General features: G+C 37.4%; 1 protein-coding gene across 1 annotated transcript in view; it reads right to left on the reverse strand.

Annotated features, from left to right (window-relative positions):
• Positions 1-14,491, reverse strand: part of LOC110112886 (glycine--tRNA ligase, chloroplastic/mitochondrial 2-like) — a 19,343-nt gene extending 4,852 nt beyond the window's left edge. The window contains exons 1-4 of the mRNA XM_028695599.1: positions 14,371-14,491; positions 6,803-6,904; positions 2,943-3,024; positions 2,671-2,756 (exon numbers count right to left, since the gene is read on the reverse strand). Coding sequence (XP_028551432.1) covers positions 2,671-2,756; positions 2,943-3,024; positions 6,803-6,904; positions 14,371-14,394 — 294 coding nt within the window. The 5' untranslated portion in view covers positions 14,395-14,491. The remainder of the gene's footprint in view (positions 1-2,670; positions 2,757-2,942; positions 3,025-6,802; positions 6,905-14,370) is intronic.
• Between the last annotated feature and the right edge of the window lie 1,875 nt (positions 14,492-16,366).

Below are 16,366 nucleotides of genomic sequence, written 5' to 3' on the forward strand. Positions count from 1 at the left end.
GGTTTTATTTTAATGTTATCTACTGGTATTGGTTCATTTGGATTTGCATATGGAATAAGTTGCATTTCTGCAGGGACTGGCTCATTTGTTGGGATTGAATCTTTTGGTGGGATTGGATCATTTGGTTCATTGAGGCTGTGTGGTGGGATATCTAATCTCTGTCTCTTATTGAAAGATGAAGAGTAGCTAACAGATCTTTTCTAAGGAACTACTTTGCTCTGATCAATGTAATTATTGAGCTTGACCTCAATAACTCCAACTCTCTCAGTAAGATCTTCAAACTTTGTGCTCAGTCTGCCTTCAAATTCTCGAAAAAGTTTTGTGCATGTTTCTTGGCAGAATTTCATTATTGTTTCTTATAGAGACTGAAGTGCTTCAGCAGAAAAACTTAAATGTGGTTGCTGAGGAGATTGGTGGGGGTCTTGCTGAGGAGGTGGGGTATGATAGGGAGATGGGGGGGGTTGTTTTTATGGGTGGATATGTCATGAGGGGAATCAGGGGATGTAGGGCAATCTGGTGGATATTTCTCGACATTAATCATATCCATTTCTTCCTGGGAAACTGCCTGTAAGACATTACAAATCTGACTTTTCCTTATATTAGCAAATAAGTTAGTGAACACCTCTGTAGTATATACAATATCATCGGCCCATCGAAAAAAACGGAGCCTTTTGTCAGCATACATAGGAGCATGAATAGTAGTATGCTCCAGGAACATAAATTTGCATAAGATGAAAAAAAATTTTAGCACTCACATTGAGCCAATAAAATTTTGAATGAATTTAGCAGTTAGTACTTAACACTCACAATTAGTAGAGGTACAAAACCGTTGATGTAACCTGCTGGCTTCTTATTTGAAATCTTGGAGGATGCCTTATTAAACTCTCCAACTAAAAACTGGCTAATTGAACTAGCCCAGTTTATTGACAAAAAAATATCTGGATTATTTGCTATTCTTTGAATCAACCGAGGGGTTTTGAAGTTGTTAAGTTTAAAAAGTAAATTTGAACATAAATACATGATAAACGTTCTTAACATAGTCTCCGGGGGGGTTTGCTTGTTCAACTCCATCATGTCATTCCTTATTTCCGATGATGTAACTGAAGTATGTGCTAAGGAATGTCATGATATTTCTTCTCCTTTATTTGGCAGACCAGTAAGAAGGGCCACTTCATCAGCAGTGAAAGGAATGAGTTGACCTTTTATAACAAAGCATTATTTTGAAATGTCCCACCTTGAGATCAGCTCATAAATAAGAGGGACATTTTGCACAAACCCAGGAAATTCCAAAAACTGTATTATCTTTAAATGTTTTAATGTGTCATTGACTTCAGGAGTAATTTGCCGAGCAAAGTTATCACAGATTGTTCGAAACGAAGAAACATAGCATCTATAGGTAATTGAACGAACATTGATGTAGTATAGGGATGTAGGGAGCCTATATCACTTGAATACAAAAAACACACAAGAAAGAAAACTGACAAAATGAGTAGATCTTAAAATAAACTTTGTTAAATAAACTCAAACAATCCAAAACTTGACAAACACAACAAAAGTTGCTAGGAGATTTTAAAAAAATAAAGAAACTTAAAAAGACGCTATCCTCAGACAACCGTCAGAGCGGGTTCCTCACATGCATCGAATTTGTAGGTTAAATAAGTAAAGTGCATAGAACTAGCAAACCGATGGTCCACCACAGCAAGATTGGCCCAATTCTTCAATAGATGCTTCAAATCGACTCTGATACGACACCCTAAAGTTGCTTTACTTTGAGAAGAAGGATACAGATGGAGTGGCACTTGCGGAGAGACGAAAGAGGTTAGAAGCCCGAGAAGAAAGGGTGGAAAGAGCCCGCAGGATTTCCGGAGGGGATGAGAAACGAAGGTTGGAAAGAGCCCGCAGGATTTCCGAATAAACCCACAGGTTAATAGCAAATATGCTCACAAATATCAACTGCCTCTCTTCATAACAACATCTCCAATTTATAGGCAAAGAAGAGGAATGCCAAAACCCACATCATAATTGTTTACAAGCTCCCAAGCATTTTAGATCATAGGATTCCCAAATGTCCCTTTGGAAATCAGCCCAGGAGTTCACGGAAATCAACCCTTCATTAATCAGAACAGGAACCAAGGAGACCACTTCACGGACAACAAACAGCCCACAGAAATCAAAGCATCACTATTACGGGAAAACACCCAACAGGTGCTGGCTTGACTCCCAAGAGGAAAAGCACAAAAAAATCAGCACCCCAAATGAATTCAAAGCATAGAAATCAGCCCCCAAATAAAGAGCAGGCCACGATTTTCCAAGAGACAAAAGAAGGGGGAATAATGCTTTGAATTCAGCTATAATTAAAGAGCAAGTCACGGTTTTCCAAGAGACAAAAGGAAAAGGGGAAGGGACAAGGCCACTCCAAAAGTGATCATGACTATCAAAAATACTATAAATAAATTATGATCTATGACTATCAAAACTGATCATGACTATCAAAAAATGAAATCTATTAACATGATTGAAACATTGAATAGCTCCAACAATACTATAAATAAATTATGTATGTATGTGTGTGTATTATATATATATATATATATAACACTAACATGAAAACATAACAAAAAATAAAACATTATACCCTTCAGGCGTGAAAGATTAAGAAGAAATCTTTACCGTCATAACATAAACACTCTCAAAGAAATCTTCAAGTGGCTGTATCAATTGCAAAGAGGCTTTCAGAAATGTGTTTATGTCAACACCTAAAAGAAAGAAAACAACTATTTAATTAAAGATAAAGAAATGATTTAACTAGGATTAAAATATCATAGTAAGACAGACAAGGCATCAAAATGCAGATTATTATTAGGTTTAATAAAGTATTACAGAAATGGAATCATTTTATTCTTTGAAGACAATGACGAGTAATTGTCAAGGAAAAAAAGTACCAGTATGAACTTCTGTTGCCACTGCCAAATATGTATTCCACAAGGCTTGCTCTTCATTATGTTCAAAGGCAGTCTCAGTCACCTATCAATTAGTTTCATGTAAGCCAAAAGTATGCTGTTGCAATATTCAATGATAAATCACAATTTAGATGATTTCAAGTAAGATAATCAATGCCACTGTTTCCACTTGTCCAATTAGTCAACAACGGTGCAATAAGTGAGTACAGAAGTTACAACAACGCGGGGAGGGGGTACACATCGGGGAGATGGAGAGGAGTGTTTTCCTTACTTGAAGCTTCTGGTTGAAGAACTGATGGGATTGAGATCCAAAGAAAAAGGCTATGACCTTCCAAGAAGACAAGGAAAAGGAGATCCAGCCCAAAGATTGGAGATGATCAGCCTACACAATTTGGATGTGGTACAAAACGGCGATAGGGAAATAACTGATCTTTAGCTATCCAAAGTAGCATAATATTGCATGAATCTCTCTAAATATTTTATAAATGGCCCATAATGAACAGGCAAATAACCCTTAAACAATAACACAATATCAAAGTTATCCTAATGGTTCACCGGGCGGGTGTCCTTGCAAGCTAATTTTATCCAAGCATATGAAGAGATTGCAATGAAGACAATTGAATTGACGAGGGTTATTTTATAAAAATTTGTAACTACCAATATGATATTATCACTGAACCAATGTTACAACTCAAAGCAGACTAAATTCTGCATTATAAAACAAAAAGGATGATATCAATGGCTAAGTATAGTAGACCGAACTTTTCTGATAAACTACCTAGCACAACAATAATGGAAACTTAGGAGAGATGGAGGAGAGGGTTTGACTATGATCTTGAAGCTGCAGGTTGAAAAACTGAAGGGATTAAGATGCCAAGCAATAGGCAAGGGCCTTCCAAGAAGACAAGGAGGAGGAGATCCAGGCCCAAAGCTTGGAGATGATCAGCCAATACAAATTGGATGTGGTACAAAATGGCCATAGGTAAACAACTGATCTTTAGTTATCCAAGGTAGAATAATATTACAAGACTCTGTATCTCTACATATTTTATAAATGGTCCTTAATGAACAATCAAAATAACCTTTAAACAATAACACGATACCAAATTTATCCTACTGGTTTCACCAGGCGGGTGTCCTTGCAAGCTATTTTAACCAAGCATATGAAGAGTTTGATATGAAGGCGATTGAATTCACGAGGGTTGTATTTTAAAAATTAGTAACTACCGAATATGATACTATCAACTGAACCAATGTTACTATTCAAAGAAGACTAAATTCTACATTTATAAAACAAAAAGGATGATATCGAAGGGCAAAGTACAGTAGACTGAACTTTTTCTGATAAATCACCCAGCAAGTAATCTTGCAAGCTAGTTTTTCCTGCGAATATGAAGAGTTTGAAAGGAAAGTGGTTGAATTGAGTAGAGTTATTTTAGAAAAATTAGTAACTACCTAACAAAATAAGTTAGAAATAAAATCAACTAATTATAAAACTGAAGTTGGTCAACTGAATATAAATGATAACTGTGGATAACTAGTAATGATATTATCAACTGAAGCAATGTTAGTATTGAAAGATGAATAAATTCTATATTTATTAAACAAAAAGAAAGACACAGATGTCAGTAAAGTAGAACTCCATAATAGATATATACATCGGACAGAAAATGAAGTATGTGGGAGAATTCAGTAGCAAGGGTATCAGGGAAAAAAAATGTGAAGGAGATGGTGACAGCATTGTCCATTAACTGATATGTGTCAAGGAATTAACTAGACAGTAATGTTGTTTTATACGACTTGAAAGCACCAAAAATTTTAACATTATTTTGGGCTATTACTATTGGCTTACTATTATTTCAATGAAAATGTCTCAAATCCTTTGTCTTGAAAACCATCCAATGCGCTCTAATTGGAAAACTTGAGGTCAGTGTGCATCATTGATGTAGAACGGGTAGGGGACTTTGCAAGCGAAAAGATCTCCTCTCCAAAAATCTGAAATATTCTCTTACAATCTTGTAGAGAAAGGAACCCAAATCAACCCTGAAATAAGTTTCAGGTTTTTCTAATAATGGGGATGGAGCTTGGGAGGAAAAATCAAGCTAAGGGCTTGAGAGAATTTCGGCCAACAGAGAGAGGATTGGGTAATTAATTTTTCCCAAGTAAATGGCTGCACTTGTGGAAAGTTTTCAAAACCCAGCAATGAGGAGAAGGGGGCAGCGGGACAAGGAGATGGAGGGAAATAATTTCCTAATTCCACTGCCAGAATTTAAGGAAAGCTTCAATGCTTGGCTCCTACCGTTAATGAGATGAGCTGTTAATGAGAAGAAATTAACAGGGAGAATTCTGCTAAGGCTATGGAATCATATTTTTTATAAAAATTTCCATAGGTGTAAGCTGCAGTTATGGAGGGATTTCAAAAACAAATTAATGAGGAGAGGAGGCCGGCTGGATTGAGGGGGTGAGGTGGATTTTAATTCCAAATTCCCTTAATTGGTTTAGGAATTAAATTAGGAATTAAAGTTTTATAGGAATTTGGCCATGAGTGGGAGTTACGGGAAGGAAGAGAAGAATTAGAGAATTAATTCCTAATTCTTCTCTACAGAATTTGGAAAGTGACTAAAGGCTAGGAAATTTCGGTCAAACAAAATTCTCAAATTTTGAATTATTTCCAAAGAGAATAAATGGGTTTAAAAGAAGATTTTTTTTAAATCCAATCAAATAGAATTTGATTTGAATGCGGTGTTAAGACTTTCCTAAAATAGACTTTGTATCTTAGGCAATATTTTGAATTTCAAATAATTTGAATTTGAATTCAAATATACTCCTAAATATATTAAGCCATATTAGGAAATAAATAAAAGAGGGGGAAATAAAAAAAGGGGGGAAAAGGGGGAAAGGTGGCCGGCGGCTATGGGGAAAATTTTGTGGAGCTTGGTATGGAGGTTTGGCCGAGGGGTTGAGGGAAAGGAAAAGATGACTACGAGGAGCAATACGACGAGGAATACAAAGACGGAACAAAGAAAAAAACAAAAACCAAAGAAAGATAGAAGATAAAACGAAAGAGAGAAAATAAAAACAGCGAGCCTTTGGACTCTTCCGAAGACTGACGGGTGATGCTTTGCCCTTCTCCAAGGGACTTCAAATCACGAGCCCGGACCCATCCTGCGGCTGGTGACAGCTCTGATTCCTCCCATAGAAATCTCACTATCGTTCTCTCACAAGAGCACAATTGTTGAACACAAATTTTTCATATCAGTTCTTCATCCCTTTTACAATAGCTTAAGGCCCTATATATAGGCCACAACATGAGAAAAATCAAAAATTACAAAATTGCCCCTTGGGCCACAACACTCAAATAAACTAACCTAGGGGAACAGGAAATAACATAAAATAAGAGCTAAAATTCATAAAATAAATCATAAATGACAATGTAAATTAGAACCGTCAATTTACGACGCCTCCTATGATAGATGCGCCAAATCTTCGTGCCGATGTCCGCATCAATCATATCCCAGTAAACATGGAACTTGTATAAAAATACCATTCACCTTAAATTAGCTATAAGCTTCCAAAACTATGTCAAAATGAAGAGAGATGTAACGTAGCACTGCTCCGTTTTTCATAGTACAATTAAATTTTTTAAGAAAATAACTGCACCTGAGATCAAAGACTCATTTAATGAAAATTCGGGAATGAAGGTCGACTAAAATAATGACTAAAAGACTGCCTTTTCTCCATTGCAATGTTTTTAAGTAAATGAATGGTTTTACACTTTTACTTGAAGGAATCGCACAAACCAAAAACAAATTGCACGGATGAAGTAATAGAATTGTGATTACCTCCAGATCAGCATCAATATCCTTTCCACGAATAATCCTTGTTGGTCGTGAATATACTTCAATTACTTTTTGAAAAAGGTCACCTTTTGAAAAGACTTCCATCTGCAATTAATAGTACTAATCAAGACCCAAAAATGCTAACTTAAGCACATCATACATTGCAAAACTTGGAATTTCTTTAAACATACATATTGAATTTTCTTTTTTGTCCCCTAACCCTAAATAGGAAAATTACGGATAGATAAAGATATATAGTAAAATTTTTAAAATAAAGAAAAACATATTTAGTAGCAAAAGAATAGCAGGTAGAGATTAAGAAAACCAAAAGAAACTAGAATATAAGTTAACCTAATGTAATAAATAAATCAACTCAAGAAATAGAAGAATTAAGTAATCAGATCAAGAATAATTTCTCAAGCATTGAGCAGATAAGCAAAAAGTTCAAAGATGTCTTGATAATTCATAAAATCTTGTTTATCACAATCTAGTTCACTATATATTCAAAATTTTCACATCAAATATAAAAGAAAAGAAAAATGAAAATAGATTTTCAAGTTAAAACTGACTTTTAAAAAAAAAGTTAAAACTGACTTATACGGTGGAAATATCAGAAATAGGGATTCGATGCATTATATTTACTTTGGGAGTATGCAATTACAAGGAGTAACATTACAACAACAACAATAACAACATCAACCCTTTATCCCACTATGTGGGGTTGGCTACATGAATCATTTTTCTCCATTGTGTCCTATTAAAGGTCAAATTCTCGTTTAAATAATTACAAGGAGTAACATTGATGATCAAAATAGGAAGGAAAATACTAGGACTATAAAAAAGGTATTGACGTTGGATTTATCCATTTATAAGTTGAATTTCAATGCCTTCAGTTATCTCCTCAAATTTGGTAAACTAAAAAGCATGGATAAGCATACTATTCAAAAGGATATGCTTCAAGATGCATCAATTCTTGTTAATGTTCCTGATTTTAAAAGAATTCTTAAGCTTTTGTGATGAGGACATCGTCAGCATTTTTCGACGCCGTTCGACGCGAGATCGACGGCTACGATCATGAGTTTATTTTGAGTCATTTTATGTAGTTGTTTATTGATTGTTGTGTTTTTTCCGTTTTGCCCTTATGGGGTGGTTAGTTGCTATTTAGCCAAGGGGCATTTTAGTCTTTCGTTTTCTTTGTCATTGGAGGCCTATTTATATGGCCATTCTCTTGTAATAATTTAATTTTGATGAATGAAAAATATTTTCCACTTATGATTCTTTGGAGTTCACCCTCCTCTCTCTCAAATCTCTAGTGAGTTTTGAAAGAGCTAGATCTCTTTGTGAGTTCTAGATCTTCCTGTTCTACCATTTTCTTCCTTTATTTCTTGTGATCGATTTGTCGTCGTGGAGATCGAGTGTTGAAGAAAAGTGAAGCAAGCGGAATTCTACAGAAGTTTTCATTCCTTTCCTTCCCCTCACCCAGCTGCGCCGATTCCTTGGACCCATCAGGCCGTTTGGCTTCACAAGCCCAGCCGTGCCTTGCTGCTCCTCCCGCCAGCCAGCCTCCCTCCAAGCCTTTGGTCACGGATCCAGCCATCCGTGCAACCTCTCCCCCTCTCCTCCACCGTCCAGCAACTCCCCAGCAACTTCCAGGTTCCAAGCCGTGAACCTTTTCCCACCAGCTCACCGAATTTCCTGCACCCCTTACGGCCGTTACTTCTTGTTGCCAGACCGTGGAATTCAAGCAGTTAAGCTGCTGAAATCAGCCATATATTAAGGCAATTAATCCCTATCATTTGATGATAATTTGAAATTCAAAAAATGGCTGGATACGTTGGCATCTCTGAAAGGAAACTTCCTTTTATTGAATCCTGATTTATTACAGGTTTTATTAAAAATCTGTTACTTATTTATGTGGGCCCCATTTGATTAAATACTTGAGCCTTCTCCCTTACATGTGGCGGCCCATTGATGGGCTCCTCTCTCCTCCATTGACAATAAAACACCACAAAATCAGCCCAAAATTCTTCCCCTTTTACCGCCCCATTAATACATTTGAATTAATTTGAATTCCTCAACTATAATTCCTCCCACCCCTACCAAAACAGAAATTCCTGCACCAACTCATGGTCTCTCCCTGGCCGAATTCTCCCAAGCCGCCAAAGCTCGAGTGCTTCTCCCGGGCCGCCGAATACACCTTCAAGAAATTGCCGGCAAGAATTCCCATATGCCGGCAACCTATCCCAGAACGACGCCAAGGTTCCTTCTTCCTCGGAGTGACCTCGTTCTAAGGTGGAGACTCTTCTTCCGCTAAAGCCTAGATAGTTGACGAATGAAGCTCAAAGGTGAAATTCTCCGTATTAATTTGATTCTTGTGGCCATCGTAGTTTTTACAATTATTCTTTGTGTTTTCTTGAATCGTTTGGTTGATTGATCTTGCTCTACTTTGTCCCACCAAGTTAAAAACACGAATTCCAAGGACCAATCTTTTGCTATAAGTGATAAATTTTACTTTGGATTATTTGTTTAAAATTGTTCTCATTAATTTCTTAAAGTAACTCCATCGCATGTACAGTTTCACATCATCTTGGTATCAGAGCATGGCTAGCATGCTTGTTTGTGCTAGATGCATCCTAGGAGTCTAGTTTACATTGCCATTCGTCAATTACATGCATAACATCATCTAGATATTGTTTTTCACTGTTTTACTTTGCTGTCCAGTAAATTTCTGCATGTTGTTGTCATACTAAGCAAGCTTAATTCATGAGTAGTGTAGTCTTAGTCTTTCCACTCACCTAAGTGTTTAGGCCACTTGCTACACTTGAAACACTAGCTGCCAGAATTTCCTGCAATATTTAGGGACATTTAGGTGACCCTAAACCTTTAACAAGTTGCTGTCCAACCTTCTAAACCTGTCCCCAACACTTAGCCAACCCGTTTCATTGTGTTAGGTTGCTGTCCTTAGGATTCCAGCAGCAGTTTGAGGTATTTGGAGCATCCTACCAAGGCCTCTAGGTGTTTTCCTCCCCCAAAACCTATCCTAAACACCTAGGCTTCTTCACCCACTGTTGTGGTTGCTGCCCAAACTTTCTGCACCACTGAGTGAGTCTAAGTGAACCTAACTTAGAGTCTAGATGACGTCCCTTACACCCACTCATCTTTGAGCTTTACTTGGCACTTTTCAATGGATCCGATAAGACTCCAAAAGAGTTTAGATGACATCGTTAACCTAGTGGGCAATATGACTAGAATTATGACAGAGAAACCTGTTGACTATCCCCACTCTAAATATAGGTCCCACTCAGCTTATCACCCGAGACCTGAGCCTAAGCCTCCACGACCTCACTTAGAGTCACCCTATCGGCTGCCAACCTTTGATGGTTCCTCGGATCCTTACCACTTTAGAGAATGGGCTAGACAACTAGATGACTATTTTGAATCATGTCAAATCCTTGAATCCCACCAGGTTAGCATCGCTAAATCTCACCTCAAGGGCCAGGCTCTTCAATTTTGGGCAAGATTGGAAGATCATAAAGAGTCTCGCGGTGAGTACCCAACTTGGAAAGACATGAGACGAGATCTTAACCTAAAATACACTTCCCCTAACTATGGTCACCCATCCTTTATTAGTAACATCAGGGTTGCTGCCCCACCCTGTAGGTCCTTACCAAAGCTTAAAGGCCGACCCTCTATTGGGACTTCTGATAGATCAATCTCTTATGGCCCCCCACTTGGACCCGCTTCTAGCCATCCCTGTCAACCATTAGCCTCCTTAATCATTGACCCTGCAAGTGTAATTAACAAGAAAAAGTCATCTGAACCTAAAACTGAGTGCATCCATTTTGTGGATGCTAATGATATTAATGATAACGAGGGCTACTTTGAGGATGAAACTGAAGAGGTTAAATCAAACCCTTTGAATGACTTAAACCCTGAGCTAGGAAAGCTAGAGCCTTTAAACGTCGACACCCTAATCCACCCCGATCCTAGTCGCGTCGAAGCCAAGTCTTTGGACAAAATATGCCTGGAATAGTAATGTGATTCGGAAGAAACCAACCGGACCTCAAACACTTTGGATTTAAATTTGATAGATCTTGATTTAGTTATAACACCTACTGAGATGAATTCGGATGATTCTGATAATGCTGATTTAATTATGGATAATTCTGATGGCGACTTAGATAATCTCGATTTGGAAGTAAGTCAATCGAATATCACCTGATTTATGAAACGGAACATCAGGATCTAGGGTTGCAACAAACCTGAGTCTCTTTCGGAAGACAGTGCTTTGGGTCTGAAAGTTTTTGAGCCTGATTTGTGCAATAATCCCTCTTGTTCATTAGAGTCTAACTTTAGAGCTGCTCAATTGGATGTGTATTTGGCCAAGTATGTCATTCCTGATTCGTACATTTTGCCCGTTATAGCCTCGTCCTACCAGGATAAGGACCACTTCTATCCTAGTTGTCTGAATTTATTAGATGACACTAACCCCACTAGGAGACTGCTGTCGACCCTAACTAAAAACACTTATACCCTAGTAGCTAAGAGTGTCTTCATTCCTCCTCCCACACCAGTTCCTTTAGACCGAACACTTTAGACCCCTCTTTTGTGACCCATCCACCTGTTATAGCAACGTTTCGTGTGAGTTAGTATGTTGTGTGTGTGTGTTGTAGTCTGTTGTCCTTCTAAGTTGTTGATGTTTTAATTTTGTAAGCTCATGAGTCTTGTCATTCATCATGCACACCCGATCTCTTGCATTTGCATCTGCATGTCATCTTCAGGAGTTACTCAACGAAATTAAAAGGAAAATTGAACAAAATAACATCCATATTGAAATTATTGCTGATAACAAAAGATGGTCCAAAGAACTCAAAGTTGGAGACTTTGTGATGGTACGGGAAGCTGCATGCTCGAAAACACCGAACACTTTAAGGAAATCTCAAAGGTTAATAGTAATGCCTACGTACTGGACCTCTCTTGAGGCTTTAACATGAATCCTATATTTAATATAAAAGACCTGTTAGCCTTTGAAGGACCCGAATCTTAACCCCAAAATCCACTCTTTAAATTAGCCTTGTGTGACCCCTGGTGAGATCCCCAGCCTAGCTCCACTCCCCAACTACCCTACTCACCTATAGCGGAAAAAGTCGAAGCAATACTATAATGATGAGTCATTTCCCCAAGGAAAGTGGGTGCCAAAGATACCGAGTTCATTGGAAAGGGACACCGGAGGTAGAGGATACTTGGACGAGCTACAGAGCCTAGACCCAGATCTACTAGAGTTGTACGAGGGCTCCATAGATATTTACTCGACGGGGTCGAGTTTTCTCCCACCTGGGGAGAATGATGAGGACATCGTCAGCATTTTTCGAGCCGGAGATCGAACGGCTACGATCATAGAGTTTATTTTGAGTCATTTTATGTAGTTGTTATTTGATTTTGTGTTTTTCCGTTTTGCCCTTATGGGTGTTAGTTGCTATTGTAGCCCAAGGGGCATTTTAAGTCTTTCGTTTCTTTGTCATTGGGAGGCCTATTTATATGCCATTCTCTCTTGTAATAATTTAATTTGATGAATGAAAAATATTTCCACTTATGATCTCTTTGTGAGTTCACCCTCCTCTCTCTCAAATCTCTTAGTGAGTTTTGAGAAGAGCTAGATCTCTTTGTGAGTTCTAGATCTTCCTGTTCTACCATTTTCTTCCTTTATTCTTGTGATCGATTGTCGTCGTGGAGATCGAGTGTTGAAGAAAGTGAAGCAAGCGGAATTCTACAGAATTTCATTCCTTTCCTTCCCCTCACCCAGCTGCGCCGATTCCCCTTGGACCCCATCAGGCCCGTTGGCTTCACAGCCCAGCCTGCCTTGCTGCCTCCTCCCTCCAAGCCTTTGGTCACGGATCCAAGCCATCCCGTGCAACCCTCTCCCCTCTCCTCCACCGTCCAGCAACTCCCCAGCAACTTCCAGGTTCCAAGCCGTGAACCTTTTCCCACCAGCTCACCGAATTTTCCTGCACCCCTTACTGCCGTTACTCCTTGTTGCCAGACCGTGGAATTCAAGCAGTTAATGCTGATTAATTGTTACTCAATCAGCCATATTAAGCGCAATTAAATCCCTATCATTTGATGATAATTTGAAATTCAAAAAATGGTTGGATACGTTGGCATCTCTGAAAGGAAACTTCCTTTTATTGAATCCTGATTTTATTACAGGTTTTATTTAAAATCTGTTACTTATTATGTGGGCCCCATTTGATTAAATACTTGAGCCTTCTCCCTTACATGTGGCCGGCCCATTGATGGCTCCTCTCTCCTCCCCATTTGACAATAATAACACCACAAAATCAGCCCAAAAATCTTCCCCTTTTTACCGCCCCATTAATACCATTTGAATTAATTTGAATTCCTCAAATTAATTCCCTCCCACCCCTACCAAAACAGAAATTCCTGCACCCAACTCATGGTCTCTCCCTTGGCCGAATTCTCCCAACCGCCAAAGCTCGAGTGCTTCTCCCGGGCCGCGAATACACCTTCAAGAAATTGCCGAGCAGAATTCCATATTCCGCAACCTATCCCAGAACGACGATCCAAGGTTCCTTCTTCCTCGGAGTGACCTCGATTCTAAGGTGGAGACTCTTCTTCCGCTAAAGCCTAGATTAGTTGAGCGAATGAGCTCCAAAGGTGAAAATTCTCCGTATTAAATTGTGGATTCTTGTGGCCATCGTAGTTTTACAATTATTCTTTGTGTTTTCTTGAATCGTTGGTGATTGATATTTGCTCTACTTGTCCCACCAAGTTAAAAACCACGAATTCCAAGGACCAATCTTTTGCTATAAGTGATAAATTTTACTTTGGATTATTGTTTAAATTGTTCTCATTAATTTCTTAAAGTAACTCCATCGCAATTAATTTCTTAAAGTAACTCCATCGCATGTACAGTTACACATCATTTTGGAGTTATAAGACGATAAAATTGAAGTTGTTACTCTTTTTGATAGCATCCAAATAGCCTTTAATAGGTTAAGAACACATCAAAGATAATTATAAAGGTTAATGGAACGTCTTATGTGTTGCTATTTGGTCAATTTTAGTGAGCAAGAAATACTGCTTGGTTCACGAATAAGACAATTGGTTACTGAGTACCCTTCTTTTCAACCTAAAAAAAAGTGTCTGGTATTAAATACACTTGGGGGAAAAAGGAAAAAAAAATGCTAGAGAAAGGAAAGAAACCCACTTTTTTTTTCTTTCCATTAAATTTGACATTGGGATGGTAGAATATGAAAAATTGTTTTATCTGTATCTTTTTACCAACTTTTTAAGCTTTATTTATGTTTTCCTTCCTTATAATTGCTGGGAAAGACTCGAGATTGCATGACTCAAAGATTAAATAATCACAATCATATAATGTAGCCTTGTAAGATGCGCATGGTACTGGAACTTTTTTCAACAAATAGAAGATATTATCCGACTCTCTGTTAATAATGTAGAAAACATGACTGGACAGTAGAAATTCAGATGAAAACTTCTTAAATATTATATAAGAATACAAAATGATGCATTGTAAGGAAACAACTTACATCAATTGCTGATTGTGCTGCCATAAAAGGCCAATTCGCACGCTCTGAAAGAATGGAACGAATTATCTCAGAACGTACGCCTTTATCCACCTAACTCAGTTCACCATAATATGAATAAGGTAAATAATAAATATACCACAAGCAGAAGCAAATTAACAAGTCGATCAAATTCCATTGGTTTCAATGAAATGTTTCTGTAAATCATGTGTATAGAAAATATACTTCAAATCTTATCTCAATTCCCCATAAACAAAAATTGACGCCAATAGACATTCAAAAAAAAAAATAATAATAATTAAAAAAATCTAAGAACCCTAGTCAAATATAGAAATTTTGATAAACAAAAGTTGTTTTATGATTACCTTAGTAGCCTAAAGTACCTCACATGATAACTAAAAATTGAATGTTAAACTAAGGTAATTGAGGGTAGGGACTCATTCCCATGAAAAACAAAAACATATTCAAATATAAGTGCATTGTTTTTATTCTTTATAAACAATAAAAGGCTAGACTGTTAAATCCCACCACCAATGCCTCCTTCGGGTTTGACTATTTTTCTATTCTCTTTTACGGCAATAGTCTACTAGGTCTAGAATTTCTAATGCAAATCTATCATAAGATGCAGAACTATAATTTCATAGCTAGTATAAGGGGCTGCAGAAAAGCCATTGCCAGAAAAAGGAACAAAGAAGCTTGGGAATCCAAAAAAGCCCAAATTAAGGAAGGATCACACGAGCCAGTGAATAAAGGCCATAGAAGAGGATGTAAGCACAACTCCTTTAATTAAGTTGACATAAAGCCAACAAACTCATTAAATCAAAATTTCAACTTTTCAACTGATGTAAGCCCCATACCAATTAACGGGCTAATGTAATAACAAACAAAGCCCCTCAAAATCATTTAATTGCTTGGCGGCCACCCATGGTTTAAAATTGCGCAATATGAGGCTCGCCTTGAGGCCTGCCTTTGCACAATTCTAGTAAAAAGCGCCTCGATGCTTACGCCTCGAGTTTTTTTTATGAGGCTTGCGCCTCAACTTGGTTGAGGCCCGCCTCGCCTCACGCTATATATATTAAAACTTACAAAAATCTTGAAGTAAATGCCCGACATTGGACTCTATAGGAGAGGAGGAAGGGGAGAGAACAGTTCACCATAATGATGAATCAAATGAAGAACCCCTTAGTGATGACAGTGCTGATGACTTATGAGTTCTTATGTGATATGTCATTGCTATTTATTTTTGGAAATTGGAATTATATGTTAATGAAAAGAATACTGGGATTTGAGAAAGATATAATATTAAGTTGAACTAAAATTCATGTTGTCTTATTATTGAGATATTTTGATTTCACTTCATATCTTATATTTTTTTATGTTTTATATTATTCACTCATTAGTATATAAAAAATTTATCATTTTATGTTAACAAAATCTTTTGATTTTGAGGCTTATGCCTCAAAACGCCTTAAGGCTTACGCCTCGCCTCACGAATGAAAAACGCCTCAATACCCGAATACGCAATTTTAAACATTGCGTCCACCTTAACTATAAAGTAAGACTTCAATACCATTATTAGGGCCTTCAAATGGATGGAAGTCTCATCTCAAATTAAACTCTAGCTAACTTTCATACTATAAAGTCTACAAATCAAAAGCCAAATCCACAAATTAAAATCTCAACAACCCATCAATCAAATGTTATGCATGTTTTACATACTTCTTCAAGACAAGCTGAAAGTCAAGAAAATTTAATGGATTCATCATGCCTTTAACCTCTTGTTAATTATGTTTAGTACCATTGAATAGCAAGTGATCATACTTTGTGCCTCTAAGCTATTGAATTAAACTAATGCAAATTTTACCTATAAAAAAGTGGATGTAAACTTTGAAAGCATTTCATTGGCACACATTTCTACCTTGATTTGCTTGAGATACCAAAGATAGTGCAATACATGACTAGTAAACATCTACCATCCTTTTGAGTTCTTGTGTTGGCA

This window comes from Dendrobium catenatum, unplaced genomic scaffold (assembly GCF_001605985.2).
Source record: "Dendrobium catenatum unplaced genomic scaffold, ASM160598v2 fragScaff_scaffold_661, whole genome shotgun sequence".
Lineage (NCBI taxonomy): Eukaryota > Viridiplantae > Streptophyta > Magnoliopsida > Asparagales > Orchidaceae > Dendrobium > Dendrobium catenatum.